General features: G+C 37.5%; 2 protein-coding genes across 2 annotated transcripts; both read right to left on the bottom strand.

Moving 5' to 3' along the window:
• Positions 1-719: 719 nt before the first annotated feature.
• LOC127791425 (pentatricopeptide repeat-containing protein At2g41080) lies at positions 720-3,764 on the bottom strand. The gene has a single exon (XM_052321300.1). It carries the CDS (start codon positions 3,697-3,699, stop codon positions 1,720-1,722), a length of 1,980 nt encoding a protein of 659 aa, XP_052177260.1. The 5' UTR covers positions 3,700-3,764; the 3' UTR covers positions 720-1,719.
• Positions 3,765-5,841: 2,077 nt separating this feature from the next.
• Positions 5,842-10,199, bottom strand: LOC127792181 (ATP-dependent zinc metalloprotease FTSH 2, chloroplastic). Its single transcript, XM_052322581.1, has 5 exons — positions 10,033-10,199; positions 8,334-9,549; positions 7,947-8,260; positions 6,596-6,836; positions 5,842-6,306 (listed from the first exon to the last, which is right to left on the bottom strand). The coding sequence occupies exons 2-5, from the start codon at positions 9,519-9,521 to the stop codon at positions 5,965-5,967; spliced, it is 2,085 nt and encodes a 694-aa protein (XP_052178541.1). The 5' UTR covers positions 9,522-9,549; positions 10,033-10,199; the 3' UTR covers positions 5,842-5,964.
• Positions 10,200-15,345: the final 5,146 nt, after the last annotated feature.

Here is a 15,345-nt window from a genome sequence, read left to right as displayed (position 1 = left end):
TTTAATAAAGGGTGGGTCCCCATCTTTTTTTATTATTAAATATATATGTATTATTACATATATAATAAATAAAATTAATTAAATAATAATAATTCAAAAATTGAAATATATATGTATTATTAAATGATTGAAAAATTGTTATTCAATTATTATTATTTTACTTTTCAATTGTAATAATAATTGCAAATCATAATTATAATAATAAATTTTTAACTATTACATTATTATTATTTTCTAATAATTACTATTATTTTTTAATAATAATTATTTTTTTAATAATTTAATAATTGGTGGATCTCAAACCCACCTTGGTTCCCTTCGTTTTTTTATTATTAAATATATATGTAATAATATTACATATATCTCATAGTATAACTTCTCTGACCCACCAACCAGACATGGAACTCTAGGCAGAATTTCGACTTGCTTTCAGGATAATTCTAACATTGTTCCATTAATTGTCTTTGAAAATTATTACACTATCAAGACGACATCTCATCCCGACACAAGTATTGATATGTTAATAATATCATATTGAATGAAATATCATAACCATCGATGCAACAATAAATGTACAGATATGATAAAATGATCATAATTTTCATAAATATCATATATAATATAAGTAATCATATCACATATAAGTTTTTAGGATAAAACTACTCACCTTAACTTAGCATCACAAGCTTCTTCAGTATACGAATCTTGACATCGAAATATGTGTCCGAATAATTTTCTTGTTAAAATATTCAAAATATTAATAAATCTCTATTTCCTATTTTTCTAAGATTTTTTTCGCATTCTTTTTCCATTTTTTTCCTTTGTTTTCATTTTTCTTTTTTTCTTTTCTTCTTTTTCTTCTTCCTCCAGCTTCCGCTGCGCGCGCGAACAGAGCCTCGCCCAGCCGCTGCACCGCCGCGTTGCCGGCCTTGCTGCCGCCCTCGCCGGCCTCTCCCGACCTTGCCGTTAGCCGCCATACCGCCGCCGTCGCCGGCTGCGTTGCGGGCCAGCTGCTGCAACAGCAGCTTCGCGGCTGCCATGGCCGCGCCTCCGGCTCCACTGCTGCCCACGGCAACCACCGACGGTTGCCTCCACCGCAGCCCGCGCCTCCGGCCACTACCAGCCCGTGCGCAGCCTACCGTCGCCACTGCTGCTCCATCGCCGGCTGCCCCTGCTTCGCTCGCTTGCAGCCATGGCCGCGTGAAGCTTGCGGCAATGGCCGCTTGCTGTTGCGGCCAACTCCGGCCACCCTCGCGGCTGCCTCCGGCCACCAGCATGGCTCCCAGCTCTCTCTCTCGATCTCTCGGCCACTCTCTGCTTCAAACCTCTCGGCCATTTGCTCTCTGCTTCTTCATATTTCTTCTTCATTTTCTCTGTATATATATACCCACTTGCATCAAAACTTAATCACGACGCTCCTTCCCAGCCATCACTTCTTGCAATCCACTTGCACCATTTACAGCTGGTCATCACTTTCTCCCTCGACATGCCCTCAAATGCTGTAAAATTTGCCCCCATGTCCCACGCGCATACATGTATATATATATATATAAAATGTGTGCGTAAATTACACATTTACCCCCACCATGAGAACAAGTAATACTCAGAAAAGTTTCTAGGAAGACTAGCATTAAAAACATTAAGCTCTTTTCATATATGAGATCACCTAGTTTCCTGTAAAAATATGAATTGAGAATTGCAAATGCAATAACTCTATCACTACCAGTAATCACCACAAGAACATTTACCATTTTTGAAGTGGTGAAACCTGCTAGCATCCCGAACGATAATTTCTCGATTCTTTATCTCTGATATGTATTTGATGGCAACATGGCAATCACCGCAGATGCGCAAATTCTTCATTACCCGGATTGCAACACCCTCTGGAGTGTTCATTAGAGCAAAAGCAATTGCCAATTTTTCACTGTGCTGTCCCAAGTTAAACTCTTTCTCCTCGGTATCCATATCATGCAAAACAGAGCCAGTATCAGGCATGTAACCTCGTAGTTTCATTTCCCAAGTCAGTTCTTTCAAGTAGAGATCGATCTCCATTGCTTGCGGGTGGGATTTATCGCCCACACAAAACTGGTGAACCTGGTTCTTCATCTCAAACCAGCTGATACCCGGTTCCTTCTTCACACTCCTATCTCTCATTGCTTTCCTCACTTCTGAAACATCCTTCCATTGTCTAGCAGAAGCCTGAATATTTGACAGCAGCACATAAGACGCTGAATCTTGAGGGTCGAGCCTAAGAACTTCTTCGGCAATCCTTTTTGCCATATCTGCGTTTTTATGGATTTTACAGGCAGATAACAACGTCTTCCATATAATAGCATCCGCCTTTACAGGCATAGTTCGTATAAAAGCATCTGCTTCTTCCAAACGGCCAGATCGCCCAAGCAGATCAACCACGCACGTATAATGTTCTAGTCGAGGCTCCAGCTCAGGCTTATGTACCATCAAATTAAAAAATTCAAGCCCTTTATCTTTCAATCCACAATGAGAACAAGCATAAAGCAAGCTTAGGAAAGTAACTTCGTTTGCCTCCAACCCTTCCTGCTCCATCTGGTTAAACACATGGATGGCTTCCTCTCCCTTCCCATGGAAACCGTAAGCAGCAATCATCGAGCTCCACAACACGGCATCATCGTCTTCCCTTTCCGAGAAGATTTTTATAGATTCATCCAAGCACCCGCATCTAGAGTACATACTTATCAGTGAACTAATCACTGAAGTAGCTGTACTAGAACCAGTTTTAATTGCCTCTGCATGAATCTGTTGGCCCATTCCAAGCGTTGCTAACTCTGAACACGAACTGATTACACTCACAAATGTGATTTTGTCAGGCTTAAAACCTGCCATTTTCATTATATTATACTGATCCAAAGCTCCTTCAGGACACCCATTTTGAGCTCTTCCCGCAATAAGCGTGTTGCACGCAACCACATTGTGAATTGGCATGGCTTTGATCACCTTCTCTCCATCTTCCAGGCTTCCGGATTTCATGTACATGTGAGCCAAAGAACTACCAACGACCAAATTGAACTCAAACCCAGATTTCACGACATACCCATGAATCTCCCAGCCAGTTCTCAAATCTTTCAATCCCGCGCAACCTCGAAGAACACTGCCCAGACCGAACTCATCGGGCATAAACCCCAAACCATGCATTTGGAAAAACAAACTCAACCCCTCCTCGTTGAATTCGAACTGGATCATACCCATAACCATCGCATTCCACGTCGCAACATTCCGTTCCGGCATTTGTTTGAACACCTCCCGTGCGCTCTCCAAGTCGCCGTTCTTAATAAACCCACCGATTAGAATGTTGCAGGACATGAAGTTCTTCCTCGGCATTACGTCGAACAGTTGGAGGGCGGTTCGTAACTCCCCGAATTTGGCGTAGGCGTTGAGAAGGTGGTTCGAGACGAACTTGTCGGAGGAACAGCCGGAAGTAATGACAAGAGAATGGAGCTGTTTGGTGAGGGATAGTGATTGGGTTTGGATGCTTCCATGGAGAAGGTGAGAGAAAAGAGATGGGTCCGACCATATCTGTGATCGGAAGGCCTCGAATGCTTCTTTCAGGCGGCCATTGGAGCAGAGTTCGGTGAATTGGCGGGGAGTTTCGGAGGTTTTTGTAGAGAGAAAGCAATGCGCAGTGTAGCCGAGACTGCGAGGCCGAAGACCAAACTTTCCCATCCATGCGTACGGATTGGCTTGACCGGTTCTCTTATTAATTCAACTATTCTGTTCTATTAATTGAATTATTTCCAAAAAAAGAAAAATAGAAGGGCCGTCCTCTTATAGTAAGTTGTGTTTTCATATTATAATATTTAGTTTCACAATATTAAATATAATATGCCCTCTTGACAATCTTTTTATATGAATTTAGTTGTCTCCTTATAAAAGCTATTTGGTTTACAATTTTGTAATATTATTTTTTATATTAATTTATATTATTAATATAATTTTTAATAATCAACCATCAACCACCACTTGGTTAAGATTGGTGTAGTTGATGACGGTATAAATTTTCTTAATAATTATTCTATACACGAAATTCTTTACTTTAAAGGTGAAGGTGAATTTATTTATAATTAGGGTGAAGGAGAATTTACTTATGACTTTTTACCCAAGACTTATTTTCATTATCTTTTGATCGCAATAGAGTAACCTTATTGTTCCTATTCAAGTTTGCTTAGTGGTTTATTTTTGAATTAACAAAATAAATTATTTTATTCTTTTAATTATGAGAATAAGAAAATTAAAAAAAAAATAGTTTATTCTTGGATTCATTTAAACTTAGTTTTTTTCTTTTTTCAATAGAATCTTATGTTAGTCATATGTTGTGTTTAAGTACCATATAAAATATATAACTTTAAATATAAACAATTGTGTTATCTCTAGAGTTCAATGGATTATGTTTCTTTTAGAAGGAAATTAAGACTCTCTCAATCTTTATCTATTTAAGGATTGAAAACTTAAAAACAGAATACAAGTAATCGAAGAAAATAAATGAATAAAACAGTAAAAGAAATACAAACTACACAATAGAGACAAATGTTTATCATGGTTCGGATAATCCAATATGGATAACCCTACACCCAGTCTTGAAACACTCCAAGAGTAATTTTCAATTATTCAGAAAATGATCAATATAAAGGAATCCATTCTTACTCGAGTACACAACACAATTCTCTCCCAAGATTATAAAGAACTAACATATTTTTAGTCTCAAGAATATTTTTTTACCCCAAATGACTACCCTACCTTCTATTTACAATAGAGGCGGACATCTCTATACAATTAATTGAGAATTAAAAAATTCTAATTTAAATCGCCCAACTTAAACTTAATTACAGTTGAGCCTATCTAATTAGTCGCTGGAGACACTTGACTACTTTCACTTGGATATGAGACTTAACTCTAGGCAAATCGATTCACAAATTGGAAAGCCAAAATTTAAACAGGTTAGAACTTGTAATTATTAGGGTAAATAGTTTTAAGGCTTGCCTTATTATTGTAAACAATTTTAAAACAACAAAAAAAATTGACTACATTGGTTGCTTTTTTCCCAAGTGATTCAAAACAATCCACTATTGATCGCTATTCATTCACATCAGTCATAATGTCATATTAGGTCTATATTTTATTATACAGTATTGACTATATAAATTTAAATTCTTAAATTATTTTTATCTGTAACCTAATCTTCTGGAAGATTCATGAAACTGAAAAAAATTTCTCCCCTTCTGATAGCATGCACCCAATCCAACTAATTTGATGCCCACAGCAGCCTCAGCCTTACCATCTGCATTTCTGCTGACTTCTATGCAGAAGGGAACAGTTTGTGGTTATAAACAAGCTCAAGGAAAATAAGAGAACAATCAATGAAATAGAGAGGAGCTTAAGAACAGAAGATAGAACCTCCTCAGTGTCTAAAACTCCCTGTTTTATAAAGATCGAGAGAGAATCATATTTATATCTGTGTTACCTTTAATTTGAAACAAACTATTTTTAAAACTCAAAACTCATAACCTTCTAATTTAAGAAAAAACAAGTTTACCGTTGCTACCCAATTTTGCCCGAACACAGAAACTTGAACAGTGATCTCACATCCAACAATGGAGACACCAGAAGATTAAACACTAGACGAAAATATAGGCATGAAAGGTGCCCAATGCTTGTAAGAGGAAGAAGCTATTAAAGAATCCATCCCAAGTAGGCAGGCGAGTATATCAATGGCAGAATTGGTTCAGTATGTGAAGGAAATGTAGCAAGAAACATCTACTGATTAAACCATTTGAGTTGAAGGAAGGTTGAAAATGGAGAAAGCAAGACTGACAAAATAAATTGAATCCTGTTTCTAATTAAGCATAACAAAGATAAAAAAATTGTACATTGAAACAGGTAAAAGATGTATGGAAAGCGTATACTGCTTTTGCACTATGACCTATTATGTATTTATACAGTGGCTATAGATGGTACTGAAGCGGGGACCCGATTTTCAGCAGGGATTTCAGCAAATTCAGAGAGAATTGCCCGGAATTCTTCTCCGGTCATTGTTTCTTTCTCAAGGAGAACTTCCACAATCTTGTCAATAGCCTCGCGGTTGTTCCTTATGTGGATCAAGGCTATTTCGTATGCGCTATCTGAAATCCTCTTAACAGCTGCATCGATGTCTTCTGCAAGCCTTTCTGACATTGAATTTCTTGCCATCATTCGCATAATCACATCAGCACTCTGAGATGAAGAGTCCATGAGTGACCATGGACCGATTTCAGACATGCCAAATGTGGTCACCATCTGCATGCAGATCAATCACACCCCTCATTTTTTTCTAGAATTTGTGGAATGGACTATTTGAGCACAACAAATGCTTCTATGTTATCTAAATAGCAGCTTAAAATGTTATGCCCCTTACGGTGAGAGCATATAATTTTCAACCTCTAAATTTTCTTATAAAAAAGATGAAATATGTTTTCTCAAAAAATGCGTGAAAACAATACGAAGTTTAGGTATTTCATTTCAGCATTTTCAAGAAGACTGAACTTCATATAGGTCTATGGGGTTGAAATTGCATTCAAGTATTTACCTGTTTGGCCAAACCAGTGATCTGTTGCAAATCACCAGCTGCACCTGTGGTCACCTCAGGCTCCCCAAAAATCACCTCCTCAGCAGCTCTTCCACCAAGTCCACCAACAATTCTTGCAAATAATTGTTGCTTTGAGATCAAGGTCGGGTCATCGGAGGGAATAAACCACGTAAGACCCCGAGCCTGACCGCGTGGAATAAGGGTGACTTTTTGAACAGCGTCATGCCCTGGTGTAAGAGTTCTGCATGAGAACCAACAAACTAGTGAATGAATAATTATTTTTTCCATGCCAAACTCCCTTGTCATGAGCATTACACTTGTGAAACCTCATTTGGAAAAGGACAAGCATGGAACGATCAGACTTACAGTTCTGATATTTATATACCAAAGTGGTCTGTCTCTATATGATGATATTCCCAAACAAGAAATAAAATCAACAACCTAAGCAACACAAACTGAGCAGTGTCTAATCCTTAATCCTTAAAGCCCCCTAACTAGTTCATATTCCAAGGAGATTAGTTTTGAATCAGCAACAGATTAATCCTTTAGCCATACCAATCGCTATGACTAAGGTTGCATTTGTTTGTAAAGCACAACACCATCTGCTGAACGGAAACTAATGTCTGTGAGAATGCTTATTTATCTTACATTACATGAACACAGGACATGGGGACACAGCACTTACCAAAAAGGGAGGACACAACCTGGTTGGGATATGTTAGTTTATAAAATAAATCTTTACATTTCTAATGGCACAATATAAGTATCAAAACTACATTCCAAACTCATAAATATGCATTTAAAATTCATAACCCAAGATTCCAAATAAAGAAGTCTAATCCAATTAACATACATAAGCACTATATCAATGATTTTCAATGTGGAAGTATGCTGAATCTAGGTCTCTACTTAATACTTGGACTTCATGCAACAATATTTATGCCATTCTGAAAAATCAAATCCACCTTTATTCCATTTGAAAAAAATTTAAACTAGACACAAAGACTTTTGCCATGACTCCTGAAAATATCCCTGTCCCATATAAGTTTTCTGAGCTTAGATTGCCAAATATTTACTCCATTAACCATTAAAAGACCTAAACAATGACATACAGTACAACAGAAGAAAAATCTATACACATCTCTATGAACATTATAAAAATGACTTTTGCCAATTTGCATTCATTTCTACAGCTAGCTGAATGCTTTTCAATAACGCAACATGGGACCACCAAGAAATTGTAAGAACCATAAACAAATCATAAAAAACCATGTTTTGGCACAAACTGAATACTTTGAAATGAAGAGCATCCACAATTACTGACAGAATTGAAGGATAATTTGATACTTACCCACAAATAGCATGTCCAACTTCATGGTATGCAACCAAGCTTTTGCTCTTTCCATCTGTCATAATTGTACCTTCCATTCCGGCCACAATCCTATCTATTGAATCATCAATCTCCTTGGATGAAATTGCTGTTTTCCCACGGCGACCAGCCAATATAGCCGCCTCATTTAAGAGGTTTGCAAGATCCGCTCCACTGAATCCAGGGGTTCTCATTGCAATCACATCAAGAGATACATCTCCATCAAACTTCTTATTGCTCGCATGAACTTTTAAGATCTCTGTTCGTCCCCGTATATCTGGAACATCGACTGTAACCTGCACCAGAGATTTAAAATAAGCAATCCCAAAATATATGACGGGAGCAGATATGCAATGATTATTACGTTACCTGTCTGTCAAATCTTCCAGGCCTTAATAAGGCAGAGTCAAGAATATCTGCTCTATTCGTTGCTGCAATTACAATAATACCCGTGTTTCCTTCAAACCCATCCATTTCTGTCAAAAGCTGGTTAAGGGTCTGTTCTCTTTCATCATTCCCTCCTCCAATTCCGGTTCCTCTTTGCCGCCCAACAGCATCAATTTCATCAACAAAGACAATGCACGGAGCATTTTCCTTTGCCTTCTTGAAAAGATCACGGACTCTAGAGGCACCAACACCAACAAACATCTCTACAAACTCGGAACCTGAGATGGAGAAAAATGGAACACCTGCTTCGCCGGCAATTGCCTTGGCCAGCAGGGTCTTCCCAGTCCCCGGAGGACCAACAAGAAGTACTCCTTTAGGGATACGAGCTCCAACTGCTGTGAATCTCTCAGGCTTCTTCAGGAACTCCACCACCTCCAGGAAATCTTGCTTTGCTTCATCTACTCCAGCAACATCATCAAACTTTACACCAGTATTAGGTTCCATCTGAAACTTTGCTTTGGATTGACCAAAGGCAAGAGGAAATCCGGGTCCACCAGGACCTCCCATCCCTCCAGATGAACGCCTCGAGAGAAGGAAAAGGCCGCCAATTAATATTAGTGGGAAGGCAAGATTTCCAATCAAATTGAACAGTAGAGAACCTGAGTCCTCTTGAGCATTGTGTGCAGCAAAGTCAATGTTCTTCTCCCTGAGCTTCTGAAGGAGCTCCTGGCTGAGTCCAGGGAGCTGCACCCTAACTCGTTGCACCCGGTTTCCCAATTCCGGAGAAACAGCCTCAACAATAGCTATGGTTCCATTCTCAAACAAGTCCACTTTTTTCACCCTGTCCTTGTCCAAGTACTCCAAGAACCTAGAATAAGACATCCTTGAAGATGAAACCCCTTGCTCATCGGCATGAGCATTCCCAGCACCAAGTAACGCAGGCACACCAAGTCCCGCATTTCCAATTAAAAACTTCAGAAAGCCTCTTCTTCCTTCATGCAGCCTCTGCTCCAGAGATGCCCTCACAAAACATGTTCTAGGCACCCTACCCAAATGAAAAAGGCTCGAGGAAGGAAAAAGCCGCCTGCCATAAAACTCTTTGCCTAAACTCGGTTTAATACCGCGGGTAGATAAACCACTTCCCACCAGGCAAGGTGATGATGCTGCCATCGAAACTATTTTTACCCGGAACAAGTTGCTGGAGACCAACCATGATAAAAATAAATAAGATAACAATAACCTTGAAATTGAATTCAACTATACATATTACAGATACGAAAAGGGGGGAAAACGTTTAAACATAATCTCCAACAGACTACACCTACCTAAAACAAAATTAAGCAATTTCAAAAGGAAAAAGAAACATTAGGCCTCAAGAAACTTAACATCTTAAAAGAAATAATTTCTCCAGTCACATCATTTGCATCTTCTAGGTTTTCGTTTGACCGAGATGAACATTAACAGAATCGAGTTCAAGGCAAGCCCAAGTCAAGAAATAGAATAACAATCATATATACAAATCTGAACCAGAAATAATAATAAAAAAGAGGCCAACAACTTTAAAGTCATCACGGAAGCTACGAAATCTAACCATCCAGGTGGAAGGAACCTTCTCAAAGTAACCGAACGAAATTTAAATCGAATTTTGCAGCACAGAAGGAGCGGATCAAGAAGAAAGTACCTTTGAATTGGGAATTCGATGAACTGTGTGCTGGACGAGGAGAGTGGAAGATGGGAGTGGAGTGGCAAAAGCGAGGGGAATGCTCCTCGATGAAGGAGAAGACGGGGCTGATAACGGGATTTAGAGGGAAGGGATGTGGTTTACAAACGTATACGTGGCAAGCTGTTAAATGAGCGAATAATCCTCCGCTACACGTATACGTGGCAAGCTGTTAAATGAGCGACTAGTCTTCCACTACACGTATGGTCAGGCTAGCTTAGATTTTTTTGCAAGGCTTTGGCCTCCACTTCCATTCCATGGTTGGGTCCAAATTTATGTAAAATTTGAGTAATTAATTTTTATGTTTAAATAGATTTTAAGAATAAAAATTTTAATAATTTTATTATTGATAATTGATTGAGGGATTCACTAATCCCCTTTGTGTGTAACATGAAGAACAAAACGTCATAGACGAGCTCTACAAAGCATAACTTCATGTATGAGGTAAGAGTTTGGTGAGATTTATTATGTAAATGTGGATATCTTGATATTAACTTAAACCTATGTATTGAAAGGAAAAATTGAATTATAATAGAAGAGACTATTTGGTTTTCTTAAGAAGCAAAGAGAACATATTGATAAATAATAATAATTAAAATTTTGCCTTTCTACTTTGGGTCTTTATTTTAGGGATGACAATGTGTACGCATCAAAATCACATCCTAAAAGAGAGGGGCGAAACTCAATTTTTTCTTGATAGATCAATCTCTGCACTAGATCATACAAAAGGTGGAGTGTTTCGATAGATTAATGAAATGAGTAATTGAACTCAACAAGCATGGAATCCATTTCAAACCATAGAAGGGCATCAAGGGGCAAGCCCTTGTTGACACCTTCATCATGGAGCGTACACATGTCCCAATCCCCCTATGACAATGCTCGCTCAATTGATGTTTTTTATGGATGGAGCTATGAATACAAAAGGAAGCAAGGCTGGAGTTGTCCTGATCTCCCTTGAAGAATAGGTTCTTGAATATTCATTATGATTCATCCTCCCAAGCTCCAACAACACTGCAGAATAAAGGCCCTTATTGTTGGTGTGAATCTTGCTAAAAAGTTGGAAGTACGAAAACTTATAGCCCTCAGCTCGTGGTCCAGCAATTTCGGGGGTTCTATGAAGCAAGAAAGCCTACTTTGATGAAATACCTCCAAAGAGTACGCGAGCTTACCCATGTTTTCACTGATTTCAAGTTGGTTCAAATCAACTGATCTTACAACCAACATTTTGATGCCTTGTCTAAATTGGTTGCGACAAAGGACACACCAAGGCAACTAATCAACACGGAGGTTTTGCAAAGGCCAAGCATAGAAGAGATTGTTGAGTCAACTACAACCCATTTCATAACATTGGTAGGAGACTGGAGAGCACTGATAATTGATTACCTCCTCACAAGGGAACTCCTGAGCTCCCCTTCAGAGGCTAAGCAGATGTTTTAGAGCATATTTTTCTCTTCTTGGGTTTAGGAAGCATAACCTTGGCAAGACACCCCTACACTCTTAAATATTTTAAGTTAGAAGGGTAACCCTTCCATATATCATATGGAGTCTTACCAGTTTTCTTATATAAAATTCTATTCTATAAATGGCATGTAGATAAAATAGCTTCACCCCCAAAGATTATCATGTGCATTAGAACTAATTAGTATAGCATTTATCATTTCTTTTAGTATTTTATTTTTCCTTTCAACTACACCATTAGATTTAGGAGAATAAGGAGGAGTAATTTCATATATAATTCCTTCCTTCTCACAAAAAATATTTATCATTATGTATTTGCCCCCTCTATCTAATCTAACTTGTTAATTTTTCTTTTTAATTGATTTTTTACTTCTACCTTATAAAAAACAAACATGCTAAAGGCCTCGTCTTTGTTTATGAGCAAATATACCTTAGTATATCTAGAGCAATCATCAATAAAGGTTATGTAATATTTCTTCCCCCCTCTACTCGTAGTTTGTTTCAAGTCTCCTAAGTCAGTATGTATCAAATTTAATAGTTCAAATTCTCTTTCTACAGAAATGCATGGTTTTCTAGTTAGTTTAGCTTTAACACAAATGTCACATTTATTCATGCATAAGTCACTAATTCCATAAATTAATCCTAAACTTTGCATTTTCTTAATATATGAATTGCTAACATGTCTTAGTCTACCATGCCACAGATTAATAGAGTCAAGCATATAAGCAGAAGAAGTAGCATTTTCATTAATTATTTCAGAAACATTAAGCACAAATAGACCCTGATTACAATAGCCTTTACCCATAAATGTATTATTTTTGGTCATTATAATCTTGTCAGATTCAAATGACACTTTAACCCTAACCTTACTTAACAAAGATACGAAAACCAGGTTAGCTCTAATGTTTGGACCATGAAGAACATCAATCAAAGCCAAAGTTTTGTCAAATGTGAGTTTGAGAAATATCTTCCTTTTTCCAAGAATTGGAGTAGTTCTTGAATCACCTAAGCAGATTGATTCTTCTCCTTCTCCTATTGGAATATAGGAGGAAAACACATTTTTGTTTGCACATATTTGCCTAGTAGCCTAGAGTCTATCACCTAATCTTTCACATTGGCCACAATGTTTGCTTGAGAAATGATTGCAGCAATAATATCATATGCTTTAACCAATTTTTCCTTTGGTTGGGCAGGTTTATCATTTCTCACTTTCTTCCTACACTGAGATGCATGGTGCCCTGGTTTTCCATAGACAAAGTAAGAACCTTTCTTTTTCTTGAAATTAGGGTTAGACACTTTAGGCTTATAATCAATTCTATTTTTGTATTCATGCCTTTTGATGGGATTTTGAGACTTATCTTGTACCAAGTTAGCCTTGTGTGCCATCTTCTTTTCCATTACAGATTGTAGTAGCTCTTTGCAATTTGTTTCTTGAATGATGATGTGTACGACTAGGTCTTTGAGTAACAGTTGTTTGTGCTTATGCTTGAGTTGGTTCTTGTAATCGTTCCATTATTCAGGAAATTTTTCAATGAGTAGGTCAGCTGCAAATTCTTCTTGCAATATGATCTTTTCATCTTTCAAGTCTTCCAAGAGCTTGTAGTTCTTGTTGATTTGACCTTTGATGATGTGAATCAAGTTGCTAAAGCCTCACAAGATCTGTTGAGCATTAATGGAGGCCCAATATCTATTGAGCATTGATGGAGGCCCAATTTAAGCATTAATGGAGGCCCAAAATCTGTTGAGCATTTATGGAGGCCCAATAACAAGATTTGGGGTTGATAGATTGAATGATTGAGAAGATTTACAAGATTGCAAGATTGGGAGTTGATTGATTGATTGGTTGATTGATTGACAAGATTGCAAGATTCGGGGGATGATTGATTGATAAGATCCAGGCACATAAAAAGGAATGGTTGAATATTTGACCAATTTCCTTATTTCCTACTTTGTTTTTAAATCTTTTCTATTTTAGATAATTCTTGTTTCTTTATTATCAGATTATGTTATTTCCTTCTTGTAATCAATTCCTACTATGCCTAGGATTTGATTTATTTCCTTCTAGTTTAGGATTGGTGATCGGCTATATAAGCCAATGTAACTCGAGAGGAATTTAGTTTTTGACAATATTATTTGTTAGAGTTTTCTCTTTGGTTCTTCAACGAACTACTTTGAACTTATCAAGATTTTATTTTATGGCGTTCATTCTTGACTTATCACTCACATTTCTTTTCATCTATCTTGAGTGTGGCGTCAACCCTACCTTCTTATACCTTTGGTTCTTATCTCTTTATAGATAATGGGTCAAGGTCCTTTGTTTTCTTTATTATGAATCTGTTTTAGAACGATCCTTGGCAAAGGGACCATTTTTGATCGTCGGGTCTCACCTTCCTTCGTGGGGTTCACATCATTTGGTATCAAAGCTTTGGCTCTAAATCAGGTTTGAACTATCCTTATTTTTGCTTTTATTGTTTATTATTTCTCTTTATTCCCGCACCATTGTTTGTTCTTCGATTCTGCAACTTTGCCTATTTCTTCATCTTGATTTGTTCAAGTTTTGTTATTTTTATCATTATATAAAAAAAAAAAAGAAGTGGAAAGTTGGGAATTCCAAAAAAAAAAAAAAAGGAAAGTTGGAAATTCAAAAAAAAAAAAAAGGGGAGTGGAAAGTTGGAAGTTTGAAAAGAAAAAGAAAGTGCGAAAATCGAAAAATCAAAAAAAGAAAAAAAAATATAGAAAATTCAGAAATCAATTGAATCTGGATTAGTTGAAGTGTTGCTTGTTATCCAAGTTTTTGATTGCATAAAGTGTGTATTTTGTCTATTCAAAGCAGTCGACCCTAGTTGCATCAAAATTCGTATCTCCTTTTCCTTTGCCTTTCTTATTCATTCATCCTTTGCGAATTAACCCATTCTCATTCTTAGTGATCTGATTAGTTGAGTTTGGATTGTTGCAAGGAAAATTTTGATTGAGTTCATTTGAGTTCAATAAAGAACTAAAAGAGGAGGCTAAAGAGTGGAAAAAGGCAAGAGAGTGTGAGCTCATAAGAGGGTAAAAGCCAAGTTTGAGAGAATACACGAGTGTGAGTGCTATCAATCTTGAGAGGAAACACGTGAGGGAGTGTTTGTGAGGTCTCCTAACTTTGTTTTGCAGGCTATTAAACATGTCTCGAGAGAATGAAGCTCAGGAAAAGATAGATTTCAAACTCTTCTTTCAGTCCTTAGAGCAAAAATTTGAACAAATGGAGATGAGGTTTGATGAGATAAATGAGAAAATAGATAAAGTTGAATCTAGTTCACAAAGGGGGCAGCCACCTAGAGCTCCTACCATGCAACGAAGAGAGAGGCATCCACCTAGGTATGATTATGAAGATGACTATGGGGATGACCTAGATGATGGTGATCGTGCCTCTAATGTAAGTGTAGGCCGAATTAGGCGTGGGAATAGAGATAGAGGAATTAGACATGGAGAAAGGATTGATAATAACTTGGACAACATTAAGATGTAGATTCCATCTTTCCAAGGCAAAAACGATCCAAAAGTTTATTTGGAGTGGGAGACGAAGGTTGAAATGGTGTTTGCTTGTCACAAGTACTCTGAATTGAAAAGGGTAAAATTGGCCACCATCGAATTTACTGATTATGCTATTATTTGGTGGGATCAACTTATTTTGAGCAGGAGACGGAATCATGAAAGGCCCATTGAGACATGGGAAGAAATGAAGGCTATTATGAGGAGGCGATTCATTCCAAGTCACTACTATAGAGACTTATTTCAGAAGTTGCAACGCCTTACTCAAGGTTCCAAAAGTGTTGA

This window comes from Diospyros lotus, chromosome 15 (genome assembly GCF_014633365.1).
Source record: "Diospyros lotus cultivar Yz01 chromosome 15, ASM1463336v1, whole genome shotgun sequence".
NCBI lineage: Eukaryota > Viridiplantae > Streptophyta > Magnoliopsida > Ericales > Ebenaceae > Diospyros > Diospyros lotus.
This window is presented reverse-complemented; position numbering and strand designations above follow the sequence as displayed.

Bases quoted from the DNA above. Each gene is read 5' to 3' on its own strand.
- LOC127791425 (XM_052321300.1), bottom strand. From the start codon at position 3,699: ATGGGAAAGTTTGGTCTTCGGCCTCGCAGTCTCGGCTACACTGCGCAT.
- LOC127792181 (XM_052322581.1), bottom strand. From the start codon at position 9,521: ATGGCAGCATCATCACCTTGCCTGGTGGGAAGTGGTTTATCTACCCGC. The intron at 6,837-7,946 runs GTAAGTATCAAA...GTTCTCATGCAG, and splicing joins GTTGGACATGCTATTTGTGG to AACTCTTACACCAGGGCATG. The intron at 6,307-6,595 runs GTAAATACTTGA...ATCTGCATGCAG, and splicing joins TCACTGGTTTGGCCAAACAG to ATGGTGACCACATTTGGCAT.